Source organism: Perna viridis, chromosome 11 (assembly GCF_037379345.1).
Source record: "Perna viridis isolate PV_CMFRI_1.1 ecotype Kerala chromosome 11, ASM3737934v1, whole genome shotgun sequence".
Lineage (NCBI taxonomy): Eukaryota > Metazoa > Mollusca > Bivalvia > Mytilida > Mytilidae > Perna > Perna viridis.
The window spans coordinates 10,105,592-10,121,311 of NC_142455.1; the positions used below are offsets into that span (position 1 = coordinate 10,105,592).

Genomic DNA, 15,720 nt, shown 5'->3' on the forward strand with positions numbered 1-15,720 from the left:
TAAAATTAATACATTGTATTTTAAGTAAAACAACAACACAAAAAAACAAAACAAAAAACAAAAAACGGCGTCATTTTATGGTAGGCTCCAAGGGTATTACTGACATCACTTTCGTACCCATTCCCAAATCATTAGCACCACCCTGGCGTCCAAAAACCGCCATAATTAGTAGGGTTTGAATTTGGATCAATCTTTCGCGATACTGGTGGCACAATATATTTCTTATAACTGTTAAGTCTTTCCTTTAGTTGCCTTAAAATATTACTTTCCTTTAAATGTAGATTGTGCCGTTCATTTGGATCATCTAAAAATAAAAGCAGTAAACATTTGTAGATGTATATATGATAAGTTACTAACCAATCTTTTCATTCGTAGTGACTTTTTAAATGCTTGCAAAGTAAGCACAAAATAATGCTTGCGAAAAAAGAAAAGTAAACAATCATAACAATTGGAATTGGTTTAAAATGAGTATGATATAACAAATATGTTTGCGTTTCTAATTCTGGCGAATGCTGGGGAAAAAACTTAGTCTTTTAACCGATATATTTTGGCATTTTGTAGTCAGACCGCTAAACTTTTGTCCAAAAGTGTGTTTTGTATTCAGTCCTTGTTATGCATCAATATATCATCGTGAACTGGATTTAACTTATTTTTTGCCTTTTGATTCAACAAAGGATTTATAAAACTTACTTAAAACGTCATATAGTTGATAATAAAAGAATGGTAAACAATCATAACAATTGCAGTTGATATTAAATGAGTATTAAGTAAATAATTTGAATCTACATTTGAACAAATTCAATGTTAAGCTAATACAACTAGACCTGGACTGTCACTGTCGCCAAACTTAACTCGAATGATTCTTTGATCAATCTTCATAATCTTCACTACCAGTGCCGTCTTCTATATGTGACTATCCATGTTTTTTTTCAGTTTTTTCAAGAGGATACATGTAACATGTAGATTTATTTTTGCTGGAGTGCAATTTAACAATTTTGTACACAAAATGATATAAAAAATATGTTTGCGTTTCTAATTTTGGCGAATGCTGGGTAAAAAACTCAAGATATTTTGGCATTTTTAGTCAGACCGCTAAACATTCCGAAGTTAACACCCTGTATAATTACCTCCACAGGATTTACTAGAATTCAACTCCCTGAACTGCAGAAAAAAATTTACATTTCTTGTTTCAAAAGTGTGTGTTTTGTATTCATTCCTTGTTATTAAGCAATTTATCATCGTAAATTGGATTTAACTTTATTTTCATAAAGTTTTCATACTCTGATATTATATCATTTTGATTCAACAAAGGATTGATATAACTTACTTAAAACGTCATATAATTGATAGTATCCTAACTCGTTTGGTTCCTCGACTTCCCCATCTTCCTCCGAGGTCGGAACAGGGTACCAACCATTATAGGGACCAGCATTTCCCTCAATTAGTTTGTAATTACCGACTCTGTAAATAACAGATTTAAATCATATTGACTTGACAAATTTCGATATGCTTCATACGTCTTTCAAGGAGTAACCTCTACTCAGCAACATTAGAATCAAATATATAGGAAGATCTAAATCCTCCAAAAATATTGCTTACAAGAAGTACATATAATCAAAACTATTGAAATAGTAAGCCAATCTCTTTACCGAGAGATTCTGCCATGTACAATAACATTTGAATGTCGTATCAGAAACATTTTCAATCAAACTCGACCTGTGTTGAACTTCTATTCCTTCATCACTGATTCGAGTCTTGATTGTGCAGTAATACAATTGACTATCAGAAACCGAAGAGACTTACGGACTTAATTACCCTGATTTTTATTTTTGTGTTGCTTTATGTCATTTTAAAACTAAACAATACAAATCTTGTGTAAGACATTAGACTGAAGCCCAGAACCTATGCAATTAAATGGCATGAAACAGCGGCATTGTTGAAATGCTGGTTTTTACAGTTGGGCTAGGCATGGGAGACATCACCGATGTTTTGGTTTTTTTATTTCACTTAATAGTTGGTGTCATCATTTATTACCACTTGAACCATTTAATAATAAATACAATTGCATTCAACTATTTAATTTATTAACAGGTTAAAGAACACTCACCTAACAGCAGCATGACCATTAAGAGGTGGCATCGCAGTATCTAGGTTGTAAACGAATTCAGTCCTCCTTGTTGTTTTCATCCCGTTACGTAAACTATCCCAGTGGTTTATGCCATCAATTCCTGGTACTGTTTAAATGAAAATAATGTAATTGTTACATGTATAACACTAATGATTTAGAATTAGTTTGACGTAAGTTAAAAATTCGAACCAAGGCAGGAGATATTAAGTGACTTGAAAATTTGTAATGATCTAAAATAAAGTAGGAGTTCTGGAGAGATTCAGTTTTATTGTCATGTTCCTGTTTAGTCTAACCATGGAGTAATTTACACATGATTAAAAATGCTATGTATGACAGTAGGCAATGCTGAAAGAACAATCAAGAGAACCAAGGTTATAGCGGTAATGAAAAGAATGTAATCCAGTGACAAAGACCAGACATGGAAAACAGACATACACAACAAAGAACATAAAGTAACTAAAATCATACATACAAAGTAAAAAAAGCAAAAGGGTGCACCGGTAGAGTAAGCGTCCTCTCCTTTTCTATAAACAACCGCCGAGTTGCTCATAAAAAGTCAAGTCCGGGGTAGAAAAACGAGGAAAGGAAAACTATGACCCGTTGAATAAATCAGTTTTCATGGTGCAGATATGTACAACAAGTAAAGGAGCACAATTTGTTTCCATTGGAATGCCGACCGTTTGTTGAAAAGCACGTCCACCACACTGGACAAATATGCTGTCGATTAAAAATTCCAGCATTTTGTTAACATCTTCCTCTGCATATTTGGAAGATTATGTGGAATTGTTTCTTACAAAGTATGAGGAATCTCTACCAAGAACTATATATTTGTATCTAGGTGTACCATCTTTTTTGAAAAAAAAAACAACGATGTATAATGTTATTAAGTCGGGATTGTAACTGAGTATGGGGAATAGAAGTATACAGTGTTGAAAAATCATAGGTTTTAATGTTATTATATTCAGATAATAGTCTTGAACTGATTGTATCCAAAAGATCTTTCGAATTTTTCAGGATCCACATTGAATTAATACCACTACGGGAGTAACAAGTATTGTGGTAGGACTGTAGACCCTCTTTGACAGTTGTGAGTATAGAAGTTAAAAGTTTTGAAAGAGGTTTGGTGGTACATTTTGCAGATCCAGCTATGAAATGTTATTTGTATGGATTCTTGTGGAGTTTAGAAACCCAGTACATAGACGGTAAATCACAATCATCGTCCTTTGGTAGAGAGACCAAGAGAGGATGGCACAGATTGATGGTTTTCCACAATCTCTTCTTTGGAGAGTGTGGTAGCAGTATAGATTTTATCACTGCCATTATTTTCTACGTCTACCTCTGATAATAAACATTGGACGTAAAACGTTTTGCAGACAAAAACAATGTTGTTTTGGACTTTGTCTGCAGGTACAACATAGTTGTCATGTATAGAAGATAATGTTTTTGCTACATCGGGGTCTTTGAAAACCGATGTAGTCCTGTCACTCATTGACCTACTATTTTTTCATTCGTTTCAAAATTAAAGACCTCACGGCATTTAACCACTCTGACAGAAAATCGATGTCTTCTTGTTCTCGTTTTATCCATATTCTTGCATAGTCCTCAACGGCATCCATAAGAACCTTAAAGTTATAATTCCAATTTATGGAGCGTGGTTTGCTGTACTTGGGACCTTTAAAAAGGATATTACGCAGAGATTAGTTTTCGATGATGGTTAAATCTCCTGTGACGACGTGACCAGAAGGACCATATTTAAATGGACAGTTTTTGCAAGAACAGTCAGATGGTTTAGCTTTGAAGTCCTCAATCTCGAGGTTCTGTAATAGCCTTTTATAATTGAAAATTTTGGATGCAATGGATGAAGTATAGGAATATGAAATAATCAGTATGGATTTGTCTTTGAAATATAGGAGAATTTTGTTGGTAACGTTTTTGTGATGAAGGATGTTAGCCAAATTAATTGTATCTATACATTTGGTGACAAATGGTAGTGGAAGAAATGATCGTTTTTTCTTAATCTTGAATTTTCACTCAAACTGGTTTAAAGAGTCTGTGGAAACCAATATCCAAAATGATGGCAACAAGTCTGTATAATGATGAGGTGGGATCAGAAATAGGAGTGTCAAAACTTATTTTGTAAATGGAGTGTAGTAAAAGTGAGAGGTATAGAATAAAGTTTGGTTCTAATGTGATGAAGTCCAAGAAGTTTTTGTATGAAAGGAAGGAGACCATCTATGGAAACATCATGTAAATTAGGTGACGTATAGTGGCGATGGCCATGACTTCTTTCCCGTCTTGGATTTTTGTCAAATAAATTCATCACATTTATGCTGTTGTTACGTTGGATTGAAAGGTTTCCTATACTTTTGATGATGTCATTGCAACCGTAAGGTATTGCAGTACCTAGTCTGCGTATTCAGTACTCCTCTCTTTCCCTACGATAGCTTTTACTTAGAACGGGACTGTTCGTAGGATGGTAATTTTTTTTTTCTAAAATACGAATTTTCATTGAGAGGATTGAATGATCTTGTTGATTAGAGTGTTGATAAACTGTAGGGAATTTGGTGGTGTTAATTCCCGAACGATGACCGCGCAGTTTTTTGTTTAATCGTTCTTGCGTTTCTCCGACATATACTAAACCATATAAGTTGCATTCTAATCCATATATTAAGTTTGTTGATTTGCAACTCAAGTCATTGTGACTTCTTGTATGGAAGGTTTTGTTTTCTAAGGGAACTGGAGAAGTAAGAGTCGGTTATAAGAGTATGTTTTGCAATTTTTAATACTATATTTTGATATGGTACAATGTGGTTCGTCATCGTTGTAGTCAAATATATCATTTAAAGTGATGGAACATGGTTTGATAATTTTGAAATAGTCAGAAGTTTTGTACTAGAATAGATGGTCTGATTGGGTACTTTTAGTTGAATTGGTCGGGGCACTTTCCATACCAGATATGAGTGTGCTAAGATTCCCATCTGGGGATACCACATACTTACAAGACAGCAGAGTGTATCAGACCTGCTGTCAGGTTCGGAACTTTGTATACTGAGCGACGTCCGAGCCAGTTATCTTCCATTTCTCTTGTTAAAAATATTAATTTAACAAAAAAATGTATTACTGGGTTGATGATACCCTCAGGGACAAAATCCACCCGCAGATGTATCGACCCAGTGGTGTGAAAGAATAATCAATGGAACCAAGGTTATAGCGGCAATCAAAAGAATGTAATCGAGGGACAGAGACCAGACAGAGAAAACAGACATACACAACAAAAACATAAAGTAACTAAAAATCATAAATAATAAAAGCAAATAAGCAACTCGGACTCCATAAAACTGGGAGCATGGACCAGGTGTATCGGTTGGGTAAGCGTCCTCTGCTTTTCTAGAAACAACCGCCGAGTTGCTCATAAAAGTCAAGTCCGGGGTAGAAAAACGGGGAAAGGAAAACTATGACCCGTTGAATAAATCAGTTTTCATGGTGCAGATGGATACACCATAACGATCCACGAGTTCATGATGACGACCATACAACTTCTGTAGTGATGACTGCAATCTTGTAGCAACATAACCCTGTTCCAGAAGCCTATTTGTTAGAGTTCTAGCGCGATACAAAAAAAGTCTTCGTAGTTTCGGCAAGCTCTGGCATCACGTATCAGTTGTGATATGAACACTCAATACGCAGGTGCTGAAGGGATGTTGCCACAGATGAAAGGAAAGTTGACAATTTTAAATGAAAAGTCGTCACGTTTGTCGTAAATTTTGGTCAATAATTTTCCTTTACCATCGATTTCTAAGTGTAGGTCAAGATATGATAAAGTTTTCCATGACATTTAGTATTACACAGATAGCGGGTCTAGACACGTTGAAAGGGGTGCCAGCAGTGGTTTATCAGAAGAAAGAGGATGCTAGGACATCATTTACCATTTTTTGTCAATTTTACATCTGAAAATGCAAATTTTCCAAATGAAGGAAGGAGCTAACCCCTGCAACCCATGGAGCCGCCACTGATTATGAATGCATTTCGTAATTAATTTTAATCTTTTCCCTGTATTTTGTTAATTGGTTGTTGCAATTTCTTGGAATTTAGTACATCTTTACGTTGTAAATTGAAATTTAAATTATGTTTGGAATTTTAGTTCGGGTTCGAAGAACCACAAAAACACCAAAAATGATGTCATTAATAGTTTCCCTCTTTAAAGAGTAATAGTATAACTATTTAGAAAGAGTGGATAGCCAACATATTAAGACAGGTGCCGAAGAACGTTTAGATTTAACGAGTGTGCGGAACTTGTTCAGCGTATGAGTTAAATGATCAAGCGTAGTTATCATATTTTGATTATCGACGGTAACCAACTGATTATTCTATTTATTATATAGATTTTCTTCATAATTTATCTATATTTGCAACATGAATTTTAAATTCTGTGATCACGATTGATATCAAAGTTTTGACGTTTTTTGCGAGAGAAAGTCCGAGAGTGAAAATACCAAATTTATTTCACAGTGTGAATTACCGAAATTTTTTTACACTGGGAAATTCGATAACACACTGCTATCTATATAATAAATAAGAGTTATATAATCACTGAAACAAATAAAAGTACTGTAAACGTATTATTTTTCGCGGATTCTATTAACCAACCATATTCGTAGACATCAAATTTTCGCAGTTTCAAATGATCGTCAGCGTTATATAGTGTTAAAGAGTAATCAAGGGAACCGATGTTATAGCGGTAACCAAAAGAATGTAATTAAAAAATCAATTTCGCGGGCACTACTTCTCGCGCCATTCTATCCAAAAGGATAATATTGAAAATCAGTACACCGCGAAAATTACCTTCTTCACCGCCAGCTGCAGCCAAAATAGTCGGCATCCAATCAACTGCATGCATCATTCTGTACAAGCAAATCTTATCTTAAACATCGTATGACTACTTATAATATCTTATATCTGTAATACTCACGTAATATGAATATTAAGGCAAATAATGTATTCAATTATCTTAACTAACTCTACTTGTCATGTCATTATAAATATCGTCCGTAATTAAGCAATTGTTTTTTTAAGGTTGCATAAAGCAAAATAGCAAATACAAAACTTGCCAATCAAATATATATCGCAAATTCGATATGCTGTACACGAATTCCATGAAGTCACCTTTCATCAGCAGCATGCTTATTTATTACCATAAATAATAAAGGAGAACAAGTATTTTTATTTAAAGTTATGTTACAGATAAGTCTTACCCTTCAAACACAGTCTTCTGTTTCTTTAATCCAGCTCCGTAAACAAAGGCTGCTGCTCGAGTTCCCCCTTCATAAACTGTTATCTTAGATCCTCGTAATGGATAGTTGTTGCCGTAATACTGTGGCCAACCACCATTCTAAAATTGAGAATATGAAATAAAAAAGTCTTAACTCAGCGGAATACTTTAAAGGTAAATGTTTTAAGAATGAGGCAAAATGGGAAAAATCAGAAATATGCATATCAAAACTCCACTGATCTGACAATAAAATTTCACTCAGGGATACTTTCTCTATTAGAAAAGGCCATTATTTGATCTCTGCATCACTGAATTTGCTCAGAAAGTTTTCAATAGAATCTAAGAAAATGGGTTTTTTGACAGAGTTAGCTGCCTTTTAAATGCACATTTTCAGGGTATTTCAAATGAAAATGTAACTCAATGGTTCAACGTGATATCGCAGATATAGTAACAGACCACACCAACAGTCATACTATTTATTTCGTTGTTGCACTTCATAGATAAAACTAATGAGATTGTGTGTGAAATTGGCACTTTGGAAGAGTTATTGTTCTTGATTAGGTTTGATTTTGTTAATTGTAGAGGGATATGGATGTAATGTTTTCTTAAATATGCAAACCTGAAGAAAGGAAGGACTATCATTCAATAAAATATAGCATTCATATATTAGGACAGAGAGAGCATTATTTGTTTGATGGGGTTATCCACAGTATAAATACCCCCTTTTCATAGGCAGTGTCTAAATTTTATATGGAATGATACCTAGGACATTTCAAACGTACAATTTTATTGGTGAGTGTTTACCTCTTACAATAATATCTGATCAGGTTGAATGACCTAAAACAATATTTGAACTAAAGGACAAATATTAAGACATAATCAAAATATCATGTTTCAAGGATAAAAACATACACACACAACACATAATATGAAATTACCAAAATAACACTTTCAAAATAACAGAAGAAAAGTTTCGATGTGGGATAAAATATTGACATGAAAATATAAGTAATAAAAATCCACAATGATGTAAATCAGTAATCATAGTTAATTCTAGCAGTAATAGAAATAAAGTTCTTACATCAGCAGTAAATATAATCAGTGTATTTTCAAACATTCCATTTCTCTTCAATGATTCCGTGACGTTACCAATTGCATCATCCATAGCAGTGACCATACCTGTAAAAGACATCGTGTAAGCAATGGAGAAAACTCAAGACGCGAGGCCCCTATTTGGTATGTGTTAACGACTCGTTTGCCAATACACAGATAAGATAAATTTGAATATAAAGACCTATTCAACCAACATGTCTGAACCGGATCCGTTTTGGATTTGAAAATTGGTTCGCTTTAGTCAGGTTTTGGGTTACCAAGATTCAAAATTGATTATAATTGATTTCAGGATAAATCAGAGATGTCTGGTTTGACAAGCTTTCGGATTTCAGGATTCAGTTTAAACCGGATTTAATGTAGTAGAAAATGGTTTTGATTTAACAAAGTGTTCGGCAATGAAGACCAAGTATTCTGAAGCTTCATTAAAAAGTAAAACATTGACCCAGTAATATAATTATCAAACCCCAACCTGAAAACTGTCTTCTTCCTTTGTTCTTTATATTATTGTACATATCTTCGTAATATTTTGGAACCTTTGAGTAAATAATAGAAAAAAAAACGTTTAAAAATATGAAATAGTGGACTCTTCAAGACTACAAATGATCAAATGTTATTTATAGAAATATAATTTAGGACAACCAAAAGATTGTGGCATGCCTCCGACTTGACTGACCTTCGATAAACGTTAGTGAGTATATCCAGAAGTCTTTGAATTTAGCATATAATAAATAAAATGTGATATTTGCGATCCATGTATGGTAAAAAAACAGCCACACTCTTAACATAAGACTTGGCCAGTTTTATTGTCATACATATAATAGGACCTTCATTTTCAAAATTCGGAATAAATCCACGTATGGTAAAAAAACAGCTACACTCTTAACATAAGATTTGGCAGGTTTTATTGTGCATACATATAATACGACCTTCATTTTCAAAATTCTGAATAAGTCCACAATTACGCGGCATGCCGTGGATGTCCAGTAATTCTGTTATTAAAGTCTTTAGAACTGGTGTTTTTCGTTGAAATCACTGACACTTACTTACAATCGTGTATATTTTATAATTGTAAAAAGTTTAAAAGATCTTGAATTATTTTGAATCAAGAACACCTTTGATACTTCTTAGTAACACAAACAAGCTTGAACCCTTAAGTGTTTGCGTTCTGACCGATTTTTTATACAATTATCAACGCAGTTAGTTAGAATGTTAAAGAAATGTTTAAAAAAGTGCACATTGAAAGTAAATATGTAAATATATACTCTACCTGTATAGGCTCATGAACAGATTGGAATGGCAAATACAGAAACATAGGTTTGTTTTTATCATGGCCGGATATGATTTGATTAGCACGATGAGCGTATGCAAACTGAAAGGAATATTAAGAATTATGTATCATTTTTATTTTTTTTAATCATTTAAGATATGACTGTTATATTATTTTCGGTCTACGAAGAAACCTTAATCACGTGTAGCACATTATTTTCAAATGTGGACAACGAGCATTGAGGTTATTTACAAATAGACCAACAAATATATAACAGTAATTCCTTATAATTTAATTTTAGTAGCAAAATTCAACGCGTATACCATTGAAAAAGGTTGATGTCGTCTGTCATATACAAAGGTTGGTCTATGAAAAAATGGACCAATTTTTTGTTATCCAATCAGAAAGCGTGTTACTTCTGAAATTAGTTTGTTTTCAGTAGTTGATTTGCAAGCCATGTTAACATTCCATGGTTGTAACCATGATAATCTACTGTTGATAAACTCCAGATAGTTATAACGGCAACTATTCCGTTTATAAATCCAAAGTGGTTACTACGGCAACTTACGGTTGATAAAGCACGAATAGTTACTACGGAAACCTACCGTTGAATATGTGTCTGGTTTTACTGGTTCCTTGTTATCTCGAAAGTCTGATCCGCCTACTGTAAAACATAAAAAAGTCAGATTTCTTAATATAACTCATTTTTGTAATATGTATAAGCAGTAATTAATAAGTATGGCTGTTTTTGTTTTGATAGATCAGGTAAAACAGGAACAGGATTCAAGGTGGAGTAAAACAAGAATGACGAAATTGCCAAAAAATAGCGAGTAGAATCAAATGTAAGGAGCCAAATTAAAAAAACTGCCGAAACAAAAGAAAGACAAATATAGATATCAAGACGATACAAAATTTCCAACCCGGTGTAATACTTTAACGGTTACTCTCTTATTTTTTCTTCTGCGCATCAAATTATCATAAGGTGTGAAAAAAGATCGTACCATGGTATAATTCGATTTCATTTCGTCATGAATGCATGTCGACATACTTACAAATAGTGTAGTTATAGTAGTCTTCTTGACCATTGTAATATCCATAAAATGTATCAAACCCTCTGTATGTTGGAGTACATTCCCATTTACACATACCAAGATGCCACCTAGGTATGAAACATTTCTCAAAAATGATCCAATTTCATAAGTCAGTGGAAATTGTATAGTGAGATAAACGCAACTGTGTCCTACTAAAACTTGTTCATAACACGTGTAAAAAGTGTTGGTTGTCAGGATGGCCAGTTAAAGTATAGATTACATATCTATTCGGTTCAAAATTTGAGAAAACAATGGCTCGTATGGAAATCCAAACTAAAAGCATCCAAGAGTAATGGTACGTTTTTTTATATTCAGAAAAAGGAAGAGTTGGCCCAATTATTTCGTCAATCTCTTTTCAGAAAAAGACAACTCTAAAAGGTAAATAAATATATAAAATATATCATTCATAGTATAAATGCAAATTTATAATTCATGGTATGTATTTAATAATATTAATGTCAATTCTGCCATTTTTGCCTCCATACATCATTTGAAATTTGTGAAAGTTTCTGCTTCATTTTTCAAATAACTCAAAACGTGATATGTCATTTTTCAGCTTACACCACAGACGCAATAATAACAATAAGATCACAAAAGAGTAGACATATATCTATGCATTACTATCCAATAATATGTGTATTTTTATCCAGGCTCTTTCGTTTTCCGTGGAAGAAATATTCTGTTCAGTTGCTCACATGATGGCGCTTGTGGTATCAATGATCCACGCTTAAACGTCAAGAAGTGAGAACAAAAAACATCATAAACATACTCCTACAGTGCTCAATTTCTTATAAGTCCTTGAACCGATCCATGCAACGATTAGACGGATCGATGACCGTCGATTGCATGATTGCTGACAGATCGATGACCGATGACTAGTGGCCGATCTGATCGCAGTTTTGTTATGTAAAATGACGTGAGATCTGTTTTAAATAAAAGAAATGTAAAATAAGTGTACATTGATGTTTAAACCTATTACATTATATAAATAAGTGTAAATTTGACAAATAAAACAACAAAAACCGGAAAATACATTGACCGCTCTGTGGTTACGTGATGCGATCACCAGTTAAATAGATCGGTTTGACGAATCAACGACTGACCAGAAAATGATCGTTGATCGATGACCGATCGCAATTTTTATTGCACGAATCGATTCAGGTACTGTAGGTAGCCATCAGCCAGTCATGTGAAAACTGACAGAAACAAAACATATTTCTTTAAATTAAAAGAAAACATGCACCAACACCGTACTATTTTCCCTTACTTTCCTATTGCATGGGTTGTATAACCAAGTTCCTTTAGTTTCTGCGGTAGTAAAGTCCGATTCAATGGGGCACACGACGGAGCATAAGGCGAAATCACCCCATTCTGTAATAGAAAAAGCAGAATAATTTTTTTTTTAGTTTGGTGTGTTGAAGTTCAAATATTTTAATGAGGTTTTCCTGGTATTAAAAAAAAACAAACAAAAAAAAAAAAAAAAAAAAAAAAAAAAAAAAAAAAAAAAAAAAAAAAAACACACACATCTAACACCACCAGCGACTTCCTCTTAAATCATTCCAGTACGTAACATATTATACATGTAAATAATTATAAGCTACACACAATGACAAATCCTTAGGTTATATTAATTGAAATTGCAAGTAGTCGGATTCGTGCGTAAACTGTAAGATAATCGCATTTACACATGATAGTGCACGAATAATGATTACATGGAAACACGTGATAAGCATATAAAGTATTATTCACACGAAAATGATCATGAAGCATTAGTACGCATGATCTTCATGCGTGGCACGTCTGCGCATGTATTTAAAAAAAAGTTCCTTATTCGGATATATTTAAACATATTAGTTCCGTATTGATTGATTGCATGCTTTCCTGCAAACCATTAATTAATAAAAACATACCTGCAAACCAGACTTGAATGGATAAAAACCAGACAAAAACGCATTTCTCGATCTGCAAGAAAAACCTAAAATGTATTCTTGTATTTAGGCAAATTCCAAACTGAATATTAAAGGTACACATGAAGATATCAAAATGAACAAAAAAGTTTTATGCAAGTGGTTCCTTGGAAATTATAAAATTAACTAATTTTCATTGTGAAAGCATTTCCAAGATATTGTAATCATAACAACTTACGGTGTGCATACTGGTTGTACATACGACTGGTTTAATATCATTCCATTCTTTGCTAGATAGTCGATGTTAGGGGATTTTATATCTGGATTGTGAAATCCAACATCATTCCAACCTGTGGATGGAAAGTGAACAATCGGAAAATTAATGTCACAAGAGATATTGATATTGTCATGCATCGGTACAATCTGTAAGAACGTGTTATCAACTGCATCATTTGGTTTAATCGTCACAATTTATTTAAAGCAATAAAGTCTGCCACTAGAAAAGTCCAAGACACTGAGACCTCGTATTTTAATTTACAAGTTTAGTAAAGTAACTCAAAGTTAAGCGCAACCATTGAAATCACATTCGTTCAAAAGTGCTTATGAAGACATTGATTCTGAACATAATTATTCCATTGGCTCTGTTGAAGCAGAATATAGCCCGCGTATCCAGCACTGAAATGTACGACATTTTTGATAAAGCACAGATGTGAAAAATCAGTCTGACATGAAAGATTTAAAACAATTCAAGATATTTTGATACAAAACAATTATTATCTTTAAAAAAAGATAGCCGACGCAGTAAAATTTGTATTATCTACTTATAATGTTCATCAGGAATTAACGCATGGCACGCAATTTCAAATTCCTTTTTCGAACCCCACTAGGTTATCAGTATTTGGCCAATCTGGAAACAGAATTTTGATCAGGTGACTTGCGTTTCCATGGTAGAGCGTCTTTAAGGTCAAAAGTTAAAAAGCGAAACTATACGGGCTGCGTCGGAAAAAAAGAGTGACGAGAAAAATGGATTTGTAATTATGGTCTATGAATTACTTACCTAAATCATCAGCAACTATAAATAAAATGTTTGGCTTTTGGTCCGCCGAGACAACCAATAAAAATACCAGCGTCAAAATTCCATAAGGAAGTGTCATAACCCTGGTGTGTTTAATCATGAAATGTAAGCAACATATTATATGCGCGCTGATACAGATCCCGGATTGATACATACATTGCAAAAAACACACATAATTTTTATTTATAAATATAATTTCTTATTCGCCTCAATATTCGTACCTGATGTACCTTCGACCACATACACACCTGTGGTCAGGTATAATGGACTTTTGAGACCCAAGTAACGGGCGATAGCAAATAACCGACCACTAACAAACCCCAAACAAACAAATAAACAAAAAGCAATAAAAAAAAATAACCGTACACAAAAAGAAACTCTGGTTATCTGTAAAGTAGAGATAATTTTGAAAATGACAATAAAACACAATAAAAACTGTTAGATTTTCAATATGGATTATCTTCTAAGAGCAGACAGATTGAAATGAATAATTATACATTTCACCATAGAGACCTAAAAAGCAACATAAATAAAAATATGTGAAGCCTATTTTTGGTTTATCACATTTCACAGAATTTGCATGATTCTTACAAATACTGATACCTAAGAACGGGTTTCCTAGGAAAACATGTCAAAAATAACAGAAATAAAGATGTGAAGCTTTTATTTTGGTTAATTGCATTTTATAGTATTACATGATTTTACCCCAACGAATTTGGGATAAAGGATAGTACTGACATTGTGACGTCAGCCTCATATCTTGACCTACGCTTAGAGATCGGTGTTACAGGAAAACTATTGATCAAACTTTACGACAAACGAAATGACTTTTCACACAGAATTATCAACTTTCTTTTCATCTGTGGCAACATCCCTTCAGCACCTACGTATGGAGTGTTCATATCAAAACTCATATGTATACCAGAGCTTGCCGAAACTACGCAGACTTTTTGTATCGCGATATAATTGTAGCAAATAGGCTTCTGGAATAGGGTTATGTTGCTACAAGATTGAAGTCATCACTATAGAAGTTGTATGGTCGTCATCATGAACACGTTGATCGTTACGGTGTATTCCTCTGCGCAATGAAATCTTATCTGTTCAACGTGTCATAGTTTTCCTTTCCTCTTTCGTCTACCCCGGAAATGGCTTTTTATGATAAACTCGGCGGGTGTTTTTAGAAAAGTAGAGGACGCTTACCCTACCAGTGCACCTCGTCCATGATTCGAGTTTTTAGTGGACTCCAAGTTTTTTTGCTTTTGTTACTTTGTATGTATGATTTTAGTTACTTTATGTTCTTAGTAGTGTATGTCTGTCTTCCATATCTGGTCTTTGTCCGTGTATTACATTCTTTTGATTACCGCGATAACCTTGGTTTCCTAGATTACACTTTTACAAAGACTGATACTTAAGAACGGGTCCCAGAAAACATGCGAAATAAGAAATCAACTAAATAACTATGTCAACAATATAAAGAAGCACCCTTCTAAAATCTTATATAAAATCTTTACTAATTACAAATTCTTTACAGATTATTTATAGTCACAAACTCTTAATACAATACATAGTTATGGTCCAATGGCAATGAAAATAGACACAAACATAATTGTTTACTAACACTTTGAAGCATATACATATATAATATGATAATATTACAGTTTTACATTATAACATATATTTCTTATATCGAGGCAATCTCTTATATAAACAAAAATAAGATTCAGGAAGTGCCCTAAATAATAATTAGACATTAGATTAAAAATGTGTTTGGAATTTTTATGCTGATTACATTCAGCGTATTTTAGCTACTTACATTTTAGAAAAAAACAACCTATGTGAATAAATCACTAACAAATCGATTCATATATTT

General features: G+C 33.4%; 1 protein-coding gene across 1 annotated transcript; it reads right to left on the minus strand.

The window, feature by feature from the left end:
- LOC148602927 (arylsulfatase B-like) lies at positions 1–14,062 on the minus strand. The gene is made up of 14 exons (XM_088553875.1): positions 13,833–14,062; positions 13,014–13,125; positions 12,779–12,830; positions 12,136–12,239; positions 10,830–10,936; positions 10,383–10,441; positions 9,778–9,879; positions 8,980–9,043; positions 8,479–8,576; positions 7,381–7,517; positions 6,971–7,029; positions 2,108–2,234; positions 1,328–1,461; positions 1–304 (listed from the first exon to the last, which is right to left on the minus strand). The coding sequence occupies exons 1-14, from the start codon at positions 14,002–14,004 to the stop codon at positions 132–134; spliced, it is 1,500 nt and encodes a 499-aa protein (XP_088410001.1). The 5' UTR covers positions 14,005–14,062; the 3' UTR covers positions 1–131.
- Between the last annotated feature and the right edge of the window lie 1,658 nt (positions 14,063–15,720).

Excerpts from the sequence above, each read along its gene's own strand:
- LOC148602927 (XM_088553875.1), bottom strand. The coding sequence starts at position 14,004 with ATGTATCAATCCGGGATCTGTATCAGCGCGCATATAATATGTTGCTTA. Across the intron at positions 10,442-10,829 it reads CTACTATAACTACACTATTT|TAGGCGGATCAGACTTTCGA; the intron begins GTAAGTATGTCG and ends TATGTTTTACAG. Across the intron at positions 2,235-6,970 it reads TGCAGCTGGCGGTGAAGAAG|TACCAGGAATTGATGGCATA; the intron begins GTAATTTTCGCG and ends TCATTTAAACAG.